At 42.1% G+C, this 23,501-nt stretch overlaps 2 protein-coding genes across 2 annotated transcripts in view; one reads left to right on the top strand and one right to left on the bottom strand.

Annotated features, from left to right (window-relative positions):
- LOC116424498 (very long chain fatty acid elongase AAEL008004) overlaps positions 1-23,501 on the top strand; it is a 38,833-nt gene that overhangs the window by 6,990 nt on the left and 8,342 nt on the right. Inside the window, exons 2-4 of the mRNA XM_031970986.2 lie at positions 15,117-15,463; positions 20,837-20,974; positions 21,839-22,081. Coding sequence (XP_031826846.1) covers positions 15,119-15,463; positions 20,837-20,974; positions 21,839-22,081 — 726 coding nt within the window. The 5' untranslated portion in view covers positions 15,117-15,118. The remainder of the gene's footprint in view (positions 1-15,116; positions 15,464-20,836; positions 20,975-21,838; positions 22,082-23,501) is intronic.
- Positions 1-23,501, bottom strand: part of sit (stuck in traffic) — an 80,196-nt gene that overhangs the window by 51,266 nt on the left and 5,429 nt on the right. The gene's annotated exons all lie outside the window — the stretch shown is intronic.

Raw genomic sequence — 23,501 nt, 5'->3', positions numbered from 1 at the left:
ATACTAATGAAACGAAAGAAGCGTGACACCGAATCATAATGAATTAATAGTTCATCGATAATGACGCAGCGTTGTTCTTTATCGTGAAGCATGTATTAACCCTTTGCACTCGGGAAGTGACTCACAGATTTGACAGTGAAACTATGAAATCTATTTAGTGTTGAACTTTGCATAATGCCTTGTGAAATATTGGAACAAGTAGCTTTGTTCCTTAATGTACTTGTGATTTCGAATTAGTCTCAAAGAACATCGTCTTCGCCTCGTCAAAAAATGATAAATATTTCCAGTAAGAAACATCCGAGTGCAAAGGGTTAACAAGCATAGATCCAATCTCATTTCTGATATTTCTCACAATTACAGAAAAGCTACCAGAGTATCCTCTAAAGAGCGACTAAATAAATTCACACAGTAACTCAAACTTTCTTGTTAACGCAACTGCGTTAAGTCAGTTTCAAAGAGTATCTTCGCCTCGTCAAAAAATGATAAATATTTCCAGTAAGAAACTTCCGAGTGCAAAGGGTTAAAACTACTGTCAAATTATTAGAAGCAATATTCGCGTACAAGAGGCTAAAAATTCTCGTGAACGCGGTGACCGTCGTAAAATGATGTAACGAGGAATACCTTCTTAAAAATTTCCCAACGAGAATTTAGTTTTCGAGGATTTCTCTTGGAATTGTCGCACGCGACGAAGAAACCGCTCCTGGCACTGCCCTGTACGGTCAACTGCTACCTGGTTCCGTAACCTGCGGGAGTCGGGGCACTTGAAACTCGTGCCGCGTTATGCAACCCTCCCGTCGAAACGCGACGTTTTGGGGCAAGGTCGCTGGACCACTTCCAGGGTCGCGTGTCTCGCGCGCCGGGAATGCCCATTGGTGAACACCGGCCGCGACCGGCGGCTTACGAACGAATCTGATTTGTAGATCCTGAGTTGCACCGGCCCGTTCGCTCGTTAACCAGTTTATTCGATCGCCAACCGACGTCCAATGGCGCGAAAGGAAGAATTTATGAACATTTCGATGAAACAATTTTGATAATATATTTTTTTCATTCTCGTTCGCTTCTTTCGTTTGATAAATCGATTGCGATGGAACTGTTGAAGGGACTATTTCAAAGATTGGGTTACGGGTCTACCGTGATTGATTAACACTAGAACTACCGAGCATTTAATACGATTAATATGCAATTCGTATAAAAATTGTAAGAATAGATTATTCTCAGTTTCTTCAGACATTCATTATAGTACTGAGATGAAATTATTTATTTTCAAAATCATTTCGAATATTCAATAATTGCTAAACAAACAAATCGAAACCAGTCATTTTGGTTCTAGTGTTAAATATTAAATGAAATGTTGCTGTTACAAGTATCGCAGCTTATGAAACGCAAGCGTAGTTACGAAATGAAATACTAAGTGCAGCTAAGTATCAAGTGTTCCACATTACGAGGCGAGGGGTTAACAAAGAACCGATTAAAGAACTTTTTACTGCGAAAGTGACCGTTAACAATAATGCAATATTTTAGAAAGCAACGAATTCCTTGGCAGGTTAACAAAAACCAGGCGCCGATTTATCGTGTCCAGTAATCAGGCTAATGTTTCGGAACAAAGACTTTCTACGTTCGGGATCAAAATTCGTTTGCTCGATAAAATGTTGCGAGTTACGTGTCACTTTAACACTAGAACTACCGTACCAGCCTGTTTCGCGATTATTGATATCTTAAAAGCATTGAATATTCGAAATGATCTTGAAATTAAATATTTTCACCGGAATACTATAACGAATGCCTCAAGAAACTGAAAATATTCTATTGTTACAATTCTCATAGAAATTACATATTATCTCTTTTGTTTGAAACTGGTTTAACGATAATTCACAGATAAATTAAACGATAAAGCCATTTCATTTAAATACTTCCTATAGCAATACGAAGTTTAATTTAAAATACTAAATATTCAACTTCATAATTTCGCTGTATCAAATCAAATGGCGAAGACTCGTCTCTCGAGTGCATTCTCAATAATCGAATTTCCAAGAACCAATGTACCAAACTGTGAATATCGCACGAATCTCCACCAATCGTAAAGGGACTTTTTCCGGGCAGCAGGTGGCAAGAGGTGAACGCACCGATCGAAGACATTTAAAGAGCCTCGGATCAGGTCCAGCGACCTTAGCCAAGAAGCTCGCTTTCACGCGGGACAAAAAGCTGGCCAGCTGATTTTCAGCCGGTCCCGCTGCTCGTTTCGCGAATATTCACGATCACGGCCGGGATACCGGTGCAACGGCGCGCCGGTTTCCTGTGTCCGGGCGTTCAATTAAATTCCCTCGCAAGAACTGCGAAACCGCACGCTGGAAAACCCCTTTACGACGCATCCGATCGTTACTCTCGGCGAGATAAGGCGCGAGACAATGCGGAGAACAAGCGGGAAAAAGTGTTTCCTCGGTGGGTCGCGCATTGGCTTTCGAAAATGAAATGTGGCGTCGTTAAAGCGATCACTTCTTCGGGTGAGAAACTGCCACGAAATCGGCTAGGACGGAGTATTTTCGTGTTATTTTGTTACTGGACCGGTGAGAAAGTGGCAGCGTTCTCTTGCACCTGCGCGGATGGACTTTAAGAAAGTTTTCTTATAACTGTGTTTTGCGCTGATTGGAGGAGCCATCGGGATTTCCGTAAATCACGGATTTTTGTGTAGATTCGAATTTTTGAAATTTAATTGGCAGAATAGAATCGTGATAGAAAATGATTCTCTATGATAGATATTATGAGAAGAATTATATTCTTTGATTAGATGACAAAGTGTAAGTATGTTTGGAAGCTTTCATGGACCTGTGGGAGCGATTAGAATTAGTTTAATAACGTTTAGAACGATGGTGGATGTTGAAAGAATTCACAAGAAGAGGAAGAGAAGAAATGGGATAGTGTGACGTGTCTGGAACGAAACATCACACGAAAAAGTCCACATGAAATCACGGTAAATACACGAACGTGTCTTGCGTAACGCTGAAATTCCGCAAGCAGTCCAACCGGTGTGTAAACAAACGAGAATGATCTTCACATCTACGCAACAATATTTGTCCTTGAGTTATCCTTGTGCAGCGCACTTTGGAGCAAATTGTCTCGAATCGTCCGCGAAATTAGCTCCGCGCAGTCGAACGTTCTGTCACGAATCACAAAGCTCTATTAATAATTAAACATCTTCCACTTCAATCTTACAGAATTTCAGTATCTGTCAAATTCACGAGTTCCTTAAATCTAGCGTTAATGAAACCATCTATATTCCGGTACATCGACAAATACATCAATGACAGGTTCTCCCAGATTCTCTCATCGACTCGTCGAAATCCCCAGAATTCCCAGAAACATGAATATTTAATCGAGCTCCTTGAATAAACAAAGAACACACGCAGAAGTGGGTCGAGGATGAGAATTTAGTGTCCCATTGCGATAGCGTTACGGCGGCACCCACAATAACGCGATCAACGAGTTATTAACCCTTAGCATGTCAGCAACTCCTACCAATTTTGATAGTAGTCCTACTGAAAATTAATTATAACATTTCTTAAACCTTTGATTCCCTTCTCAGTACAAACTTTGTATACTTGGAAGATCTAGTAATCTTAAGGTAGCTTCCTTAAAATTCATTAAAAAATTTCATATTAGAACTGCTGCAATATTGGAGCATGGAGTTCAAAGGGTTAAGCAATACAGCTAAAAATATGGTTCCATTTATTCACGTTATGCCGACGTTATGAAGTTTTCTCAGTGACAATAAATATTCCACGTTTCGATTTCAACGTTATATAAATACTAAAACAAAATTCATTCACAGGAAATTTATACTTTTGAAACGAAAGTCATTTCGTGTAGCAGAGACTACTTAGCAACACATCGGTAACTTTCAATGTTCGTTACACGAGTATTCGAATGTTCAACTGTGGATTTTGATAAACAATTCGAGAGGCAGGTCGATATCAACTTTCTGAACGCCACGAGGTGTACTTTCTTGAATTTTTAAATAGTTTTATACGGTTTTATTCATCAGTAACCTTCAATGTTCATCACGCGAGTAGTCGAATGTTCAACTGCGGATTTTGATAAACAACAATTCGAGAGGTAGGTCGATATCAACTTTCTGAACGCCACGAGGTGTGCTTTCTTGTATGGTATTCGTGGAAGTATGCGATTCGTGTGACGGGGGCATAGAAAACGTGTTCGCCGCAACGGCTCTCCTAGACCTTTACAGATGATCGAGGTCAACGTGAAACCAATACCGTTCCGATGAACCGGAAACCGTGTGATGAAAGTGAGAAGAAGACGGCTGGTGCCGTTCGCGTACGGGTTTGTCTTCGACCGGTCCCGTTAGCTTCTGCCGACCACGCTCGCTTCTATCTACTTGCTCGCACTGCCACGTGCTCCTTTGACGAAGGACCTCGTCTAATATCCCAAAAAAGAAGACAGTCTAATTTGTCCTCTAACCTAGTTTCTGCTGTTGACACGTTCTCCGCTGTATCAACCGTCCGCCCTCGAAGATCTTCAATATTGACCAAACTCTCGAAGCAGTTGGAAGATTAGAAACTGAGATGAAGGTTTCTAAACTAATTTAACCCTTTGCACTCCGAAGTTTTTCGCTAGAAATATTTCAACATCTTCTGATGAGATGAAGACGATATTTTGTAAAACCAACTCGAGAAATTCACGCGAATCGACGGACAAAGCTGTTTTACGTCAGTGTTTCTCAGATTGATGCATTATATGAAGTATAATATTAAATATCAAACTTTATAGCTTCACTGTAGGAAATCAAGCGGTGACTGAGAGTCACCTCCCGAGTGCAAAGGGTTAATAAGAATCAATGTTGTACATTACCCACGGATCAAAGCAAACTATTTTGCTATTATCAATGTATTATCTTCTTATTATAATTTCGTATTTCTTACAAATTGTAGGTAGTAAAACATTACACGAGCTTAGTAACGAAAGTAAATACGCCAAGGGGTTAATATTAAATTCGTAGGAAATATTGAGCCTCTCGAATATAGCATGACAGTTTTAACACTTTTCGGATAAGTATTCGAGTAAACAAACGCGTAACTCTTCGACCTGCCGATGACAAACCTGTGATCTCGAAGCGAGTTTTCTGGTCACATCGTACGCCAGATTCTCGATTCCGTGTATTCAGATAAACTAGATGCATCCTCGCAAATTCAACGAACCGCGAACAGCGTCGAGGAAGAACGAGTTCTTTATCTCGATTCCGAAGCAGATAGACCGTCATTAAGTTGCTAATAGCGACGAGACGTGACCGAGCTGCTCGTAATTGAATGTATCCAATAGATATGGACAGGTTTGATCAAAGAGCAGCGATCGGATAAAAAAGAAAGAAAGGGAGTGAAATCGTGGAATCCTCCTTCGACCACAATCCAATACACAAAACAAAATAGCAAAAATAACTGTCACTCAGCTGGAAAGAGTAGAATCGTTTCTGAATAAATTCATCTTAAAGCAAATTCGAGCTCGTACTTCGACCCCGAGATTTCTTCCGGAGAATATTTCATCCGCGCATGAATATTCCGCGAGAAGCGGGCTGGCCAAAGATCGTCGAAAGCGGAAAATTTGAGTCACCGTCGAAAGGAGGAAGGTGATTCGACAGTTTCGCACTAGAAATCGAGGCGATCGGTTTCGGCGAAATCCGAGAGCGAGGAGGAAGGAACTACGGGACGCTGGGAACTGGGCTGGCACCATAAGAACGATTTATTGGCCCGCTAGAAATTTCACGAAAAACCGCGCGCCCGGCAACGGGTGTGCTCGAATTCATGGGCGAGCGCGCGTCGACGGGAAGAAACGGCGGAAAGGGGAACAAAGAGGAAGGCGGAGGGGAGGAGGGAAGTCGAATTAGAAACGGAACGCGTCGTACGGCCGCAGGTCTCGTAAGAAACATTCAAATAAGGAGGCGGCAATGGTCATTCGCTGCGTCCAACGTTTACGCGTAGAAAGCAGCGACGGAGGTCCATTTCCATTCGCACGGTCACGGTCGTTCGTGTCTCAGCGATTCCTATTGAGGATGTCCGTTCCTGAATAATCTGTTCTGTGTGTCACTTCGGTGGAGAACACTTTGGATTTCTTAGCGAGTTGGCTGACGGAAGTACGGTTGGGGGCTGGCTCGGAAGAATGAAATGGGAACTGTGAATCAATCTGTCGTGTCACCTCCGAGACTAGATTTAACCCTTTACGGATGGCATTTCAGTGAGATGAAATGTAGACTTGGAAGACTAAGTCGTGGACGAATGATCTGATTAGTCGGACAGCAAGAGATCAGCACGTTTTCTTTTTTTCTATTAATTAAGTGATTGATGTATAATTTAGCTTCATATGTTGAAGGTTTTGTACGTTTCAAAGAATCCTAGTTCGCAAAGGGTTAAGGATCGATGGCGATTTATCGCGCATGAGTCGAAGTAACAGAGTTTAGCGAGCTAAACTATAAGGGATTAAAAGACAATTTGAAAGAGCTACTAGATTTCTCTGTGTTCGATCGTTTCAATGAAATTGTCAAGTGTGTACTATTAATTAGCCGCAAGATAACTAGAAAACAAGTCTATATAGATCGGAATACATCGGTAGCAGATAAATCGATTATTGCCCGATAAGAAGCTAGTACATCTCTGTTCTCACGGCGAAAATTTCTTTCGCAGTTATCAATACCTTAGAAGCATTGAATATTTCAAATGATTTTGGAAATAAATAGTTTCAATTTCGTTTTCCTATAAACATCTCTTTCAAATGGACAGAAGATCTACAGATGCGGAACCGCGGCAGCGAGGAGAGTCTCAAAGTCTAGCTCGGATTCACCGTCGATCATGTGATTGAATAGGAAAGTAGAAAAGGCGAGTGGCGCGGGGCGGAAGGGGGCCGGGGAAACCGGATCAGCGGGGCGAATATGGACCGCGGTGCAAAACGTGCGGGGCTACACCGCAGCTGGCACTCGCGCCGAGGAAGCAGTCGAGACGCGCTTAACCGGACCGCCGACCCACTTACCCACTAAACTTTGAGCAAGCGAGTTTTAGACGGAGCGAGCAGGTCGTGCATCATCCTCGTCAACGGGGCATCATCATCATCACTGATGGCGTGCCTTCGTGCTATTATCCTCGCGCGTGTTCGAGCTCCCCACCCCGCCGAACCGATCGAACCACGCTGCCCACCTTTCTCTCTTTCCCCTGGCCATTTCTTTTCCAAGATAGTAGGATGTTCGATTGTCTTAACGTCGAAACTGAAGAGTTTATAGACGGATGCAATGAATTTTTCATTGCTAGCCGTTGCTCGCTTCGAAGCTGCGGTTAAGTCCAGAGAAAGATTGAGGAAATTCATTTAATGGATTCTAGAGTTATTGTATAGTATATTTCGATGCTGTAAGAAGGGATTTATAATTTGGAAGTTGGAAACTTATTAAGAATTTATAATTTATAGTTTGAAACATCCGAGTGCAAAGGGTTAATGTAAGTTCGTTTCGTTTGAAAGCTTCGATTTAGAAAGAATCGTCGGTCTAGTTTGATCCTATCCTTCGAGTTTCACAGAAGAATGACCGAACGGTTCCACTGTGGCGGCGCCTCCAGGCGTCGCATCCTCCGCCGCGTGTTTCACGGCCTCTCGCGCGCAGATCGGGACTTTCTCTGTGACGAGTACCGTTCGATCGGTATCGTTTAAGCCGCGCGATAAGTCAGAGGGTCCTGCGTTCACTATCGTGCGGTTTCTCGCGCGGATTTGCAGCTGCCGGTAGGTTCCGCGCTGAATTGGGACACAGTGACGCTTCGAGGCGGCTGTTTTGAATAAAAGATGACTTCCGTGTGTGATGAATGACTTGGATTCTTCGTAAATCGTTGGGTAGAACTGTTGGCTAGGTTTTTAGGTGAGCACAGCTATGGAATGGTCGACGAAGAATTGTTTGAACGTCTCGAAGATTGATTTCGTAACTGGACTCGCGAGAGTTGATTGTCTATGATGAAAAGAGATGTATACTCATTATACGCGTATGATAGGTATTTGTCGCAGAGGTTCAGTGGAATTCGAAAACAATAGGGAAATTGTTGGTTACTTTAGATTGTGAATTAATGAGAAATAATGTGGAATGTAGATAATGAAGAATATTTAACGAAGAAATCTGTGAACAGAATATAGACTGAACGGTACTCGTCGATACGTCGTAAAGCAGCATGTTCATCGGTACAGATTTGTGTCAGCACATGCGAGGTTTCTAGTGCCGACATGAGTTATGGCTGATATAACTAAGGATCTTCTGATTAGAAAACGGTTAACTACGGAGAACTGTCGACGGGTTAAATATAGAAACAATCGGAACACTGTTATTAAGTGTACGATGACACTGGTCAATTTTCTTGTAACTTTTCTAATTAGAAATATCCTATCTGAGCGTGAAGAACTACTCGGATATTTCCGTTGTGGATTTCTCTTCGAGTGGGATATGGTTGTATTAAATAATTCTGTGTAATTAGAGACTGCACTGCACAACTGTTATTGTCTCAGATAATAACACTGGTTCTATTGTCCTTAGTTCCATCGTTTCTGGTTCCATCTTTCCTAGTTCCATCGTTCTTAGATCCATCTTTTCGAGGTCCATCGTTTCTGGCTCCATTTTTCCTAGATCCATCGTTCCTAGTTCTACCATTGCTAATTCTACCATGCCTACTTATACAGTTCCTAGTTCCATCGTTCCCAATTCCATTGTCTCCAGTTCCACCGTTCCTACTTCCACCGTTCCTACTTCCACCATTCCTACTTGCATCTTTCCCACTTCCATCTTTCCTACTTCCATTCCTCCTACCTACACCGTTCAAACTTCTATCGCCTCTACTTTCGTCGTTCCATCTTTTGCAAGACACAAGGGTTACTAAGACATTAAAACATTAAGAGTTCACTAGCTAAGAGACTCTCCAACAGACTCACAAGCGAATCCATCAACTTCAAGTATCATCAGAGCACACCGTCTGGTCTTCGGGAAATAGCGATCGTTACGATCGCGCTCGTAAATCCGATGACGGGGAAACCGAGAAAGAGGAAACGACGATGCAACGACATTGAGCAACCTTCCCGGGGCAGCTGCGTATGACCGATACCCCAGTTTTCGCGGCTCGAAACCGCGGTTACGCAAACGCCGATTCCTGGCCCAGTCACCGGTGGCCTTAGACGCGCGGACCCGGTCGCACCGGCCAGTTCTGGTCTAGTTGGAACGAGCCAACCCGGCGTATCTAATGAGATTCCAGATTGCGCTTTCATCCGCGATAAATTATTTCGTCCCGAGCCATCCGAGGAACCGACCCAGTCGCAAATCTCACGGGAATTAGAGAAATAAACTGGATAGATCGGTAATATGAAACTAGATCTCCGTTTAGGAGTTAAGCTGTCTCGAGTCGCTCTAAAGAACACTTCTCGCTAGTGGATACTTCCTTCCCACACTTGTTTCTATTGGATATTGTTTTGACATCGATGACACTTGACAATTCTCTCGAATAATCGCTCCCAAAGCACTGAAAAATATTTTTAACGCCAGAACTACCGAGCATTTAATACGATCAATATGCAATTCCTAAAATTGTAACAATAGATGATTTTCAGTTTCTTCAGGCATTCGTTATGGACAAATGAAACTATTTTCAAAATCATTTCGAATATTCAATGCTTCGAAGATATGTTATTCCAGTGTTAAAAGGAACTCGCAATAGTTTTACTTTCAAATGAGCCTGTTAATGTAACCATCCAATTTATCGCAGCTAATCAGCACGCAAACTACAATTAACTTAATCACGTTGCGGTAAAATCTCACTTATGGTAGTAAACCGAGAGAATAAATTCAATATTACAGTTATAAAACTGCAGGAATGTTTCTATAATTCGACGAATCTCAGATACAAGTGGATACAAGATTTCAGACGATCGTACGTTGATTTACGTGAAATATTGTTTCTGGAGATGAGAACGCAAGCGTGAGATAACGAGTATTTTTAGGAAGAATTTGTTATTTGGCCAGCGCGGCAGGAAGCGAGTAATCTCCGGAGACTTGTTTTCTGCAAAAGGAGTGTCGCTTGTACAGAAACTGTCAACGTTTCTGTAAATACAGATCCTTGTCAACTATTTCGCGGGATACTGCTAAGATCTCCGGACAGAGACTTATAAGGAAAAAAAAGGATCTCTGGGATCTCTCTCGCTGAAACGTCTAGGCTACACCCATGGAATCATCCGGCCATGTTTGTGATTATTAACGGGAGAGAAAGCACGTGTCAAAAGTTTGTCGGTGCAACAAACGGATCTGACACCTGGAAGGTGACAGGAATTGTAGAAAACTGGTATACGTGAATCGTTTCTCTTTCAACGCGTGATGTTCGAAAGAATGAAATCATCGGTGTAGTTAATTACAATATAAAAAGTTCATTACAATACAGTAGAAAGTTACCACCGTAAAACAATATAACATGAATTATAATACAGAACAATTGACTGCTCACATCACTTCCGTAATATTCATCAACGAAATTTCTCATCCACGGAGTAAATGAATGATACTGTCAATTTCGAATTCTATAGATTGCTGAAACATCGACGCACGGGATTTCCCGATTCCCGAATTGTCGCGTTCGTGCGACGCTGCTCGTGTTACAAATCGAGCGCGAAATTATCATCCGTACGCGACGCTTTAAACGACAGCCGCACGTGCATTTCATTACGATCATGTCCGTTGACCGCAAAGCTGCGGTAACCAGGGACTATCGGAAGGCATCGTGAACCGGTTTATTAGCGGTTGATTGACGTGCGAAGAAAGGAAAGCGTGGAAGACCATTGGATCTTCCAGCGAAACGAGGGTCCGAATAATGTCAGGACCAAACGCTGGCTGACTTTTCTCGAACTTCCTGTTCGAGTAATGGGAGGCTTCAGTGATTTGAGTACAGAAGCCAATGGGGTTAAGTACAGGAAAGGAAACATTGAGAAAAATAATTTAGAAAATTAATTGAGGAAATTCCATTACGATTTAGAAAAATCGGAGAGTATTAAAAAATACTGAATGACTTAATTATTAATTGAGGAGGAAGATTGAGAGCAATTCATTGATTTGAGACAAGTTTATCAGTCGAATGTAATCATTTAGGAAATGAAGTATCACGCGAAAGGATTTTATTCCATATTTCTGAATCCTGTGTTTTTTCATGTAAGATTGCATTTGCGTTCGCTAACAGCTTGTACGCGTAGATCGTTGGTAAAAAGCTAGTCGATCCTACTTAGAATTTAGAGCAATAGTTTATGATTCCAGTCTATTTTAGGGCCGCCACTCTTTGATGGCTATCCACCGGAATTATTCCAAAAGTTCCGAGATTTATCGCTATGTTTTCGCAAATGTCAACCGGTTCTTTCTGTTCTTAACATGAACTAATGCCTATATATATTCAGTATATCGTGGCAAACGGTAAATTAAGGTACATTTCCTATAATTTAACCTCAATATTCTTTGCACGCTGTGACGCAACAAAATCAATCAACATATCAGCACATATAAATGAGTTTTTTGTCGCGTTTTTTATGAGATACTGTTGCCAAATGTGTGGCCGTTGTGTCGATCGACAGCGCAACGATTGTTCGACCTAAAGTTCAGTTTGCTTAATTGAGGCCTGGAAAGGAGAGTTAACGAAGAAGTTCCAAAGAAAGTGTTCGGTCGTTATCGTCGATGAAACCTTCATCGAAGAATGTGTTCATTAGACCCTATCGAAACTTAATAGACTGTCTTCGCACTATTACACGATAAAGAAAGCCGATGCGGAGCACGCAATCAGCCCAAAGTGCCACACTCTCTTCAAACAAAGTTGCTGCGCCGACAGTTAGGGCCGGAAGTGTAGCGTAACCGCCTATTTTCACCTGTAATCGACCAGACGCTGTTAACACCTTGGCGACCTCGGATTTTTCGCAAGCGTGCACCAACCTTTCCAAGTGGAAACTTTCATAAAACGAAAACGTTCGAAACGAGTAACGATTCTTCATTTTCTATAACTTGACTACGAAGATAAAAGAGAAAGAAAATAGATCAAAAGACGAGTTGTCGAGAAATTAGTTGATAACGCGTTAACCTCTTAGTGGAAAGACCACGCATGTTGAGATATTTTACGAAAACTACCAATGACGTGTTATAAACATCGATAGTCTAGTTGCATTAGGTACACTAGATTGTTTTGAAGTATATAGAATGATTAACACTAGAACTACCGAGCATTTAATACGATTAATATGCAATTCCTATAAAAATTGTAACAATAGATTATTCTCAGTTTCTTCAGACATTCATTATAGTACTCAAGTGAAACTATTCATTTTCAAAATCATTTCGAATATTCAATGCTTCGAAGGCATCAACAATTGCTAAACTAGAAAATCGAAACCAGTCATTTTGACTGGTACGGTAGTTAACGAATAAAATCGTCCAAAAATTTGTTAAATCTGTAAATTGAACTGCAACACAGGAGGTTAATATTCACAACTGCGATCAAGCCGCGGAATATCACCGAGCGTTGTTAATCTCGGTTGTCGTGACCCACTTCGATTTGCAAATGAAACCTCGGAATATCTATGAGGTCCTCGATGTCATCGTCGAATCCTGGTTATGACAAGGTTCGAGGCCGCGCAGCTTTCGTAACCCGCGTTTACACTGTTCGAGCCCGAAATTTGCTGAATAATTAACAGGAAGGACGAAGGAAATCGATGATCCTGCGAAAGGAACTGGACAGCTGTGGGAAATACACCGTTCGCTAGATTCCTGGACGATTAAAAGCATATTCAGGGTAATCGGAAGCGAGTGTGGATTTAAGACTCAACAGTCAGCGAATTTAGGCGTCTATCTGTTAAGACTACTCTGCGAATTGACAGTAACTTCTGATTGAGCACGTAAGAATGCGTTTGCCTCATAGAGTTATACGAGTTTTCAAACAAACTTTATGATTCCTCGCGTTTCTCCGTAATTACCAGCAACAACTTAATTGGCTTTCCTCGCTAATCGTTAACCCACTAATTTTCGAATCACGACGAAGCAAGTTGCGGGGTTTCATAGATTCGCGAGGATCGTCGAAGAATTCCTCGACGAGTTTCAATTAACTGAACGTAGAATGCCGATTTCTGCGCGAGAATTTGTTGAAAACGAAATTGCCGGTTGTTCGATTGATCTGCGTAGGGAATCATTGGTTTCTCGGTCGCAGATGCCTTTCTTCCGTTCATCGTGTTCTCTTTCGCACAACACGCGGCGAGGATTATTACCACACACTGTGATATCGTAACTCAGTCGCTTTTTCTTGCGCGCATTGAGCAACGGAGTACTCGAACCACAGTCAGCGGTGTGTGTACACGCTATTACAATAAATCTCCCATAAATTTCACATAACTGTTTCGTGCGTTTCTTCCCTCGAATCTGGTACGTTCGATATGTTTGAACGTTATGAATCCATTATTGCATACAAAGTTGCGGAAACATATTCCTCTCGACCGGAATATTCTCAAATGAGTATCTATTGCCGTTGATGTCTTCAGGATCGATACTAGATAATCAGCGATTGCCATATTAAAGACATTATTTCTGAAGAAAAACATGGGAAGAAATACATGTTTGCTCAGGCAAACAGATCGCTAAGTACCGAGGCTCGGACTTTTCACGATTAAACAATTTTTGTACAAAAACTGGTCGAGAATCGTGCAGCCGTGTAATATTACCGGGTGCTATATAATAAGCTGTCACTTTCATAAACAAATAAACGGAAGTAGGAAAAGAGCTCGTCGAGAGGATCGAGCGAGCCATTCAAACGGAAACCCAGTTTCAGTGAAACGCAACGGTCGTATCGATCGCGGCTGAAACTGGTGATTATTGTCAGATGAACGATGGAAACGGGTCTCGGTCGAAAAGGAAAAGAAAGAGATGGGTAGAACGAGAGCAGAGGAGAGAGAAAGAGTCTAGTGTACACCTGCGATTCAGCAGGGAAGTCAAATGACCTTACACCCTATTGCATCGAAAGTGCATCGCACTGTGGCCTCGATTGACCCTTGGGTTGACTTCTTTTTCTTTAAAAATTGATAAGTTCTGCTTCGGGAGTAACCGAAAGAATCGAATGAAATCGTTTTTCATTTAATCAGGCGAAGGAGAACCATGGTAAAGATTTTCAACGTGATTCAACAAATATATATTATTCAGTTCATTCGAATGCAAAGTAAATACTATTCCTCTGTAATCAACTATTATACTTAAAAGGTAATATAGGCATAACATATGCTTAGAATTTTTCTATTTTTCAAATAAATTATTAATGACACAGTGGCCGTATCGATCAGAGTTGTAAATCATAGGCCAAGGGGTTAATAATAAATAATATTCTTAGTTATTCAAGGATACTCGTTCCGTTTCTCCTAGGTCGAAAAGCCCTTTATACAGCTTCTGAATATGTTGCATAATCATTTCACAAGCCGAAACATGAATTTTCCGAATGATCAGAGTGTCCCAATTTAATTTTCCAATAAATTGAACGCCCAGTATGTTTAGCGGAATAAAATAACCGTAGAAACCGGTGAGGTTGCGAATACTTAATATTCATGAACCGCAGAGTGCATGCAAGGGTGCGGTCACTGATTTATCGGCGCGATTGAAAGCACAATGGACACAGAAGGTCGCATCCCGTTGACTGGAGCAACGCGACAAGTGAAAACGACGGTGTGCAACGACGATCCTCGCGGATGACGTCCACCGCGAACTTCCTGACCCGCCGCGTTCTGTGTCATGCAACACGATCGTCGATCAACTTCGTTCTCTTTACGCGCTCGCGGTTCTGCGCGTGTACGTGCCTAGAAACACGGAACAGAGAACCCGACTCGAGTTTGGCTAGAAGATAAAGACGAGTCGTTGACGATCGTTTCGGTCTATTCCCTCTTTAACACTAAAATTGACTATTGACAATAATTGCAAAGTTCGCTTGAATATTTATTTGCATTTTATTCAATTATCTATTCCTATGTTTTTTTTAAATAAAACATATTTAAATGCCATGAATACCACAATAATGAAATTCAACGCGGAAAATACGTATGACTGTTCGCAGAAATGGCATCGGCAGCAGCGGAATTAGTCGTGGAAAGGGACCCGGAGCCCATGATCGAGATGACGGACATGAACAGAACGTTGATGGGCGTCGGAGCTCAAGGTCTGGTCCGAATGGCCCTGGACCAGTACACAGAAATCCTCACAACGATCTCGGACCCTCGTGTCGGCGATTGGCCCCTGATGGACTCGCCTATACCAACGGTCCTCATCGTGCTCCTCTATTTGTACGGGGTGACGATATTCGGCCCGCGAGTGATGGCCAACCGGAAGCCTTTCAAGCTCAGAGGCGTACTGCTCGCTTACAACGCGTTTCAAGTGGTCTTCTCGCTAGGAATGCTCTACGAGGTAAGCAATGACCCCCTACGAGATACCTAAAAAATGATCTGAAGGAACAAAGTTTGTTAACCCTTGGCACTTCAGATGATTATGTAATCTACCAACTCCAATCCGTTTTTATAGTATCCCCAGCACAAATGAGAAATGTTATATTCTAAGATCTCTTAGGTTCCTTTGTTTTCCTTCTTAATACAAAATTTGGGTGTATAGAAGATCCAATAATCTTAGGATAGTTCTAAATTTATTCATTAAAATATTTAATAGCACAAATGGTGCCATACTGGAGCTTACAGGGTGCAAAGAAATAATCAGTGATTAAAGATTCGTAAGCGAATCGACTCGATTGCATTGACTTCCGAGCGCTGAATCTCACCTTCAAATTACGACAGTGAAAGTCCGTTGATCCCTGCAACCGGTCATTAGGATAATGGCGATCATGATCTTCGGGAGGCTCGGCATAATCGTAGAATTACGGACCGATGATCGAAGGAAAGGATTTCTTATCGACTAGAAAACTTGTGTTACTTAGGGAATTCAGAGATCGTAATCATGATTGAATGACGCTCAGAGATTATAGAGTCAAAACATTTATCTATTAATCAGTCCATATAGATTCGTATTTAACAAGCTATAACACTTTACGAATCAAATTCTCGCCTTAGCTAACGGTGAAATGAAAAGCAATCAGTGTAAATGCGAGAATGTTTGAATTTATTCAGTGTCGGATCAAAAGGAAACGTGAATTAATCCGTCTCTCGAGTGTAACAGAAGTAGCTGAACATCATTGGTAATCAACATATGATTTCTATGCTCCAGAAGACACGAGATCTCTTTCCAATCGGTCGCCAACTGACCGAATTCGATAAAGACTATATATCTGCCACTGACTTCACAGCGGTGTGGATACGCCGAACAGAAGCAAGTTATTCGTTATCTCCGCGTACTTCGTCAAACATCGTTACGAGTACAACAAATTACTATTTATCGCCACCCATTTTCGAGAGACGAGTTAAGCTCGAGTTACGGATAGTCGGACGACTTACAGATTACTCGGAGCGTGGTCGAGATACGAGTCTGCGCGTTGTTCGAACTGTTATACATTCTTCCCCGAGCGCAATTGCATTTTATAAATATTAAAAGACCTTTTCACGTCGTAAATACTTGCTTAAACTTCTATAGCGTTTCAGAGTTTCGCTTTACCCTCGATCTACCGATGTGCTGCTTTCGATCGGGATAAAAACCGAGGATTATCTTCTGTTTAATAGAAACGAAGAATCCTCGAACATCGATAGTAATAAATGAGAAGGAGTAGAGCATAAAATTTCTTACGCGGAGAACAAAAACTGAGAAATATAATTTACATTACGGCGAAAGTGGCCCGTGATCCAATTTTCCTTGATCTAGTTTACAGTTTCCTTCGAACAGCCGATCCGAAAAATTGCTGACAATCGATAAACGCTGAGAAATACATATATAAGTTAAATGCTTCAAAATGTCGAGACCCGTGACCGGTGAACCGCGACGAGTTCGACGCGATCGACGTCAGCGTCTACTCGAAACTTGTTTTTCGAACCGTGAATAACTCGAGTCGGTGCTCGAAGGCAACACATCGTTAAATCATTGTTCCAGAAACGGACAGAAATTGATCAACGATAAAGATTGTATTTCTTTCTCTGCTCGCCGAACCCAAACGCCGAGTGACTCGTCGGAAAGGAAAAGCATCCAGAGTTTCGAGCAACGATTCGAAAGCCGCGACAGCTTTCGCGATGAAATGAATGATCCGACGATCGCGCGAAGACGAATGTTGCGTTGCGTGAACGTCTGTTGGGAACGGGTTGAACAGATGACATGGAAAGCTGCTACCGGAGCGAGCATATTAAGCGGTCGCGCGTTAATTTCCCACGAAATCGACCAACAAACGAACGTTCTCCCGCGACGCTTTCTCGTAATCCGCCGGATGAAAAGTGTTTCGCGCGGTGAACGCGCCAAGATACTCGAACCGATCACCCGAAGCAAATTGCACGTTTACCGTTGTCAGCGTTATCTGGCTTATCGGACGCGTCACGAGTCAAGCGGGAAAATGTTTCGCTTGACAGTTTCACCTTAGCGGTTGGCTTCTCGAATTTCGTTCGATTAACACTAGGTTTACGTCAATTTGACGCACATTGAATTCTGTAAGCATCATTTGGTAAATGTTTCAATTGAAGTGCTCGGTAGTTTTAGTGTTAAATGGTAAACACAGCAGTTCATAATTACACTGTATCAAATCATCTCGCTCCTGGTAGTCGCCTCTCGATTGCGAAGGGTTAAAAATCCGAAGCTGCGCGACAGTCTGGTTAACACGATTCATTAACCGCGGCGACTGGTCAGCTCGCAACGACGCGTTTCACAAGCGGATACAGCGCGGATCCAGTCGAAAGTGAGCCAAGTCCGCGCGAGCCTGGCCGGTTACTGGTTCAAGGTGGCCGGACCAAACAACGGATGATCTAGCGGGTCTCTTTGGCAACTCCTCGGACGAACGTCGGTCGTTCACCGTGTACTTTGGTCCCCATTGGTTTCTCTCGATGAGGATGTTGCTTCAACTCCTCGACCCGACGTCCGACCGTGAAAAGACAAGCCGCTAAATGGGGCGCATTGTTGCGAAACAGGCAGGATGACACACGAGATCGGCAGATAAGCCTTAACAGATTTCTGGCCGGTGTTGTAACACTGTCAATCATTCTGATTTGTTGTATAATTACCTCGCCTTCCAGTCCATTCATTATATCTTCGAAACTTCTGTCTTCTATATTTAATCCCTTGCACTTTCTACTCCATTTATAACTCGAGCATTTAGTCAGAAAATGGAGCTCCGTTTCGAATAAAATTATATCGATTAATACTATTAGTAATACATTGTTATCAACCCTTTACACTCGAGAGGTGACTCTCACACCGTTTGATATCACACAAACTATAAAATTCGATATTTAATATTATACTCAGTATAACGCATCAGTTTGAGAAATATTGAAATAAAATAGCTTTGTTCCTCAAACATGATTTTTCTTCGAATTCCACAAAATATCGTTGTTATCTCATCGTCAAATATTAACACGTTGAGTGCCAAAGGGTTAAAACGTACAGCACAGAAGTTGCAAAACTTCAGGAAATCGCAGGAAATCATTGAAACCCGTTCGAACGCTGAACGAAAGCAGAATTTCCCGAAGTGTTCTCGTTTCGCAATCCCCCTTCGTAATCAGCGGGAAACGGGTCAACGGTGGGAACAAAGAGGCGCCGCCGCGAAAATCGGTAGCAGAGGAAAACGGACGTGGTCGTGGATACGCAACCGTTGCCATCCGAGTCGGTCGGACGAAACAATTCGAAATTTTCAGAGACATTGGGCCACCGCACGCGCGCGATTGCGAATCGGACGGGAGCGACAGGGGGTGAGAAAGCGCAGGCGAGACTTTCCGCTGTTGCGGAAAGCGGAGAGAAGCTACGCGAGGCTTTCGAAGCTGGTTGCTTCATCGGTTCGCGCGTTCGCGGTTCGTTGAAGGCGAAGCATCCTGTTCTCGATTTTTCGCGAACCGCCGAGGCTGCCGGCGGGCGCGAGGAAAAACGCGGCTGCGACCGGCTGACCTTTTCAGAGGTTCGCGCGGAGTCATCGGCTAATTAAAAACGCGCAGCGACAGTCTCGTATTCTGATGTGGAGAATTTTCTGTCTCTTTTCGCACTTCGTAGGTTTTCAGGGGAACGATAGGAAATAGCCCTTTGCACTCGAAAGTTTTTCATTAGAATTTTTATTAGTTTTTACATTGCGAAAAGAGTACGGTTTAATTTCCACTAACGAACTAATCGACTCTTACTTCCGCTAATCGCTGGAATCTGACCGGAGGAATCGGACACCGAGTTACGCTGGTACACGGTAATCTGGTAACAGCTCTCGCAATTTACACGTGGTCGCTAAACGCGTGACTGAGTTACGAATGAGTTATTACTGAATCGTTACTCAAATGTTACTCAAGCGACCGAGGAGAACGTCAGAAGTGAAAATGCTTTTTTAACGACCCCCACGCGAAAATCGTAGCTCCACGCGTGTTCTACGCGCTAGTCATCCCCGGCGCGGTACTTTCGAGGACAAGCAACAACTGTTTAAAAGAAAAAGCAAAGATGACCTTCGAATTGGCACCATCGGGACGCGCGAATAAAAAATGACCTCGAACGCGTTACGCGTTTCCCAATCGATCATTCGCGAAGCTAATCGAGCTTACAATATTTCTGTCGAATATTTATTCGTAGAAATAAACAACACAGTTTGAAAAGCTAAGTGTGTATTTATTAAAGTATGTAGTACGGTGCTTTACAAAAACTGAGAAAATTTTGCTCCGAAACTGTACGAACGACGCGGAAAAAAAAGAAAAAACGCTCGTATACCTTGCAGTTATTAAAAATATACATGCTCATTCTCAAAAATTTCATCGTGTCCACGTCGAGCTATTTGCATCGTGAATTCAATAGCGTTCGGAAGCAACATTGCAGATTTATTACGGCCATAGAAAGTTGCAGAGCAGATTGTTCCCTCATCGACACGCTAGTGCCGTAGAAATAGAAAATAACCAGGCAGGAAGAAGTTCGAGAAGAGATGAGCAGGATGAAGTTTTTCGAACATGCATCGAATGCTTTCACTTCAACCTTGTTTTCACCGTGACTGGAGACGCGATAGATCAACACGTGCTGAATGGGAATATTCTCGCTGATCGGTCTCAGCGGAGTAAATCGATGCGAAGTTCTATTATTCGATAGAATTGCTGCGACGATCTAATATCCAGCGTAATTGCCGTGCTCATTTCACGCGTCGTAAAATGTTACACGAGTGAAAAGCAACATTGAGCTCTACTGTTCGAAATAATTGGTGTACATTGCTGAAACACAGAAACTTATATTTGTTTCTGGAAATTTTATATCTGTTTCGAAATAGCGGAGAGATCGAGATCTAATTGAATTTCCGTGTGTATTAGGTCATTCTATCAACAATGATTCTTTACGTTGATCTTTCCTTGTTTTTCGACTACTCTTTTTATTCGGAACAGTATTAAATAGTATTAAATAGTATCTTGCGAAGATGGAACGACATTACTTATAGAATGACCTACTTTTCATCACTTCATTAATTTATCTCACATTGTTATATTAATTTCTATCGTATTAATGCATGAATTTATTTTTCGACTACTCTTTTTATTCGGAATAGTATTAAATCTTGCAAAAATTATGGGATGACTTTTATCACTTCATTAATTTGTCTTACATTGTTACATTAATTTCTATCGTACTGTATAAATTTATTCCACGGTGCGCCCTGTATCAACGTCATTCTATGTAATCATCATAATTCCGCAGCACTTGATGTCCGGCTGGTTATTGGACTACAGCTACAAGTGTCAGCCGGTGGACTACTCCCACAATCCGTCCGCGCTGCGAATGGCGAGCCTGTGTTGGTGGTACTTCATTAGCAAATTCACGGAATTCGCTGACACGGTACGTACGCGGCCAGTCTACCCACGGTATCTAATCTTAATTACAAAACCTACTTGGTTCGAACGGTGAAAAACAATTTGGGCCTTCGAAATTTCGCGTTCTGCAGTGTTTACCGGTGCCGGAATCGACCAGCGAACCAGAAACCCGGTGTTTCGGCACAGTATTGCACAGGGAAGCTGGCCTTTCGCAGACCAGTTGCTACTTTTACTTTGTCAGTTCACTGGCGCGATTGTTTGCGATCGATCTTTTTACGGCCTCCGCGCGCCGGCGGAACGTTCGAGCGTTATCAATCTTTGCGCACCCTTCCGAATTCCGAAAAACGTTGCGTTACACTGAAAGGAACGAGCTTTTGAAATTCTTGAGAAATTTTAGTACGTAGCGCTTGATCATTTAATAGAGATAGAAGTTTGTTTCGTGTTTTGAACCAACTCCTGTTGTAGCAACGATTCCTAATTTTAATCTTGAATTCATCGAATCTATCGGTACTCTAGTTTCTTTATTGTTTTCGTGCGAAGTTTTGTAAAGAAGAACTTTCGAAGTGAATCGATGAAATTGAAGTAGATTAACCCATTGACGTACTATTCACTTTTGTTACTAAGCTCGCGTGATATTTGACTATCGACAATTTAGAACAGCAGCAAAGTTGTCCATTCTACTTTAAGTTTCATTTGGAGACATTGATAATAGCGAAATATTCGTTTGCTTTGATCCATGAGCAATGAACAACATTGATTGCTATTAAATTAGTCTAGAAAACTTCGTCGCGAGTCTCGCTCGTCATTGTACGGCAAGGGGTTAATCGATACATTTGAATTCGCGTATGGTGTGTTTGTCTGTCGCCTGATCTCCCGTACGAAATTTCAGATATTCTTCGTTCTACGCAAGAAAGATAGCCAGGTGACTTTCCTACACCTGTACCACCACTCCCTGACACCGTTGGAGACGTGGATCTGCGTGAAATTCATTGCTGGAGGCCACGGCACCCTGGGCAACCTCATAAACAACGCGGTGCACGTGATAATGTACACTTATTACTTGGTGTCTGCGATGGGGCCTGAGTACCAAAAATATTTATGGTGGAAGAAGCACTTAACCTCCGTGCAGTTGGTAGGTTCATTATACTCTGAAGATTCGCACTTTTATAATATAATATTACTGCAATACAGTACAATTTTCTCTTTCACAGTTGTATCATTTCCAATCGCTCGATCATTATTCAAATATTCTCACAGAAAACAACGTGCAAATTATTTGGCTGAGAAACTTAGTTGAATTAGACGTTTACTTGAAATTTCATTCTGATTCACTTTGAATCTTGTATAGTTCACATGGCCTGGAGGTATTTATTGTAGAATGTAGCAGCGAAAAATGAGAATGATAGATTCCAGCAGACAACAGGTTGATTGATATGAAACTTACGAAACCAAATAATTCACGCAATCGTTTAGGTTCTGTTTTTAGCCGCAGCCAGGTTGCTGGGACAAGAAATAATCTGCAAACGAAAACCGAACCGTTGCGGAACGGAAGAAAAAGCCGATCGACCACGAACGAATTATTTCGATTTTTGTTGCCAGTTTGAACTCCGCTCTTTTTGCGCGACGAAATTTCTGTGGCGGGAGTAACGAACCGTGCGAACAGCGGACAAATTGTAATTAAGCGAACGAAAAAGTAATGAAGTGGATATCGCCGAAACCGCAAGAACTTTGGGAACTTTTTCAAAGCTTTTTACCGAAGTTACTGAAAAGGGACGACAATACGTTTTAGTAACCTTCGGTGAATAACTTTGAAAAGGAAAGATTGAAGATTAGGTTGTTCCTCATTTAAACAATAAGCGGTGAACAATTTCTTTGTTGCAGATGATAAGTGCAATCATTTTTAGGCGAATGAAGGAGCGAAATGGACCGAGTGTACGAAAACGATAATGCAATTAAGAGAAAGAAACAAAAATTATGCGATGATCGACGTTGTCTTTGAACCGACAGAATTTGAGAAAGTTTCGAATCTTCGAATCGTCGAATCTTCCTTGCATATGCATTCTGATGCCCCTGAAGCTTGATATTCCTTTTTACACCCTTGCATCGAGTGAAAACCGACGCACAGAGTCGAAACTCCAATGTTCTCACTCTAAATAACGGTAGCATGCAATTCGTTCGGAAAAATCTGACTAATTAAATTGAAAATTTATATCTAAGCTTCCATTACGCCAACGAAAATCAATTGAATTTTAATCACGGGAACACAAAATCCCAACAATTTCTGCTACACGCGGTTTGCCGCCAGATGTCGGTACCGCACGATTTCATCGAAACACGCCTGAACTTTCCCTTGAGGCTGTGATTACACTGGATGCGCATCTGGACAAACTAGCATTTCGACGGATGCAATTCGTCAGAGCAATCGAACGCGTACAGAAATTTCTAAGAGCGTACACGCAGCGATCTTCAGTTGTTCATTCGTCGGATTGCCGTTATGAACGCGAATCCGATGTGACCGCAGGCTAATAAAATGCAGCAGCACGTTGGAAACA

The sequence above is a fragment of the Nomia melanderi genome, chromosome 5 (genome assembly GCF_051020985.1).
Source record: "Nomia melanderi isolate GNS246 chromosome 5, iyNomMela1, whole genome shotgun sequence".
Taxonomy (NCBI): domain Eukaryota; kingdom Metazoa; phylum Arthropoda; class Insecta; order Hymenoptera; family Halictidae; genus Nomia; species Nomia melanderi.
This window is presented reverse-complemented; position numbering and strand designations above follow the sequence as displayed.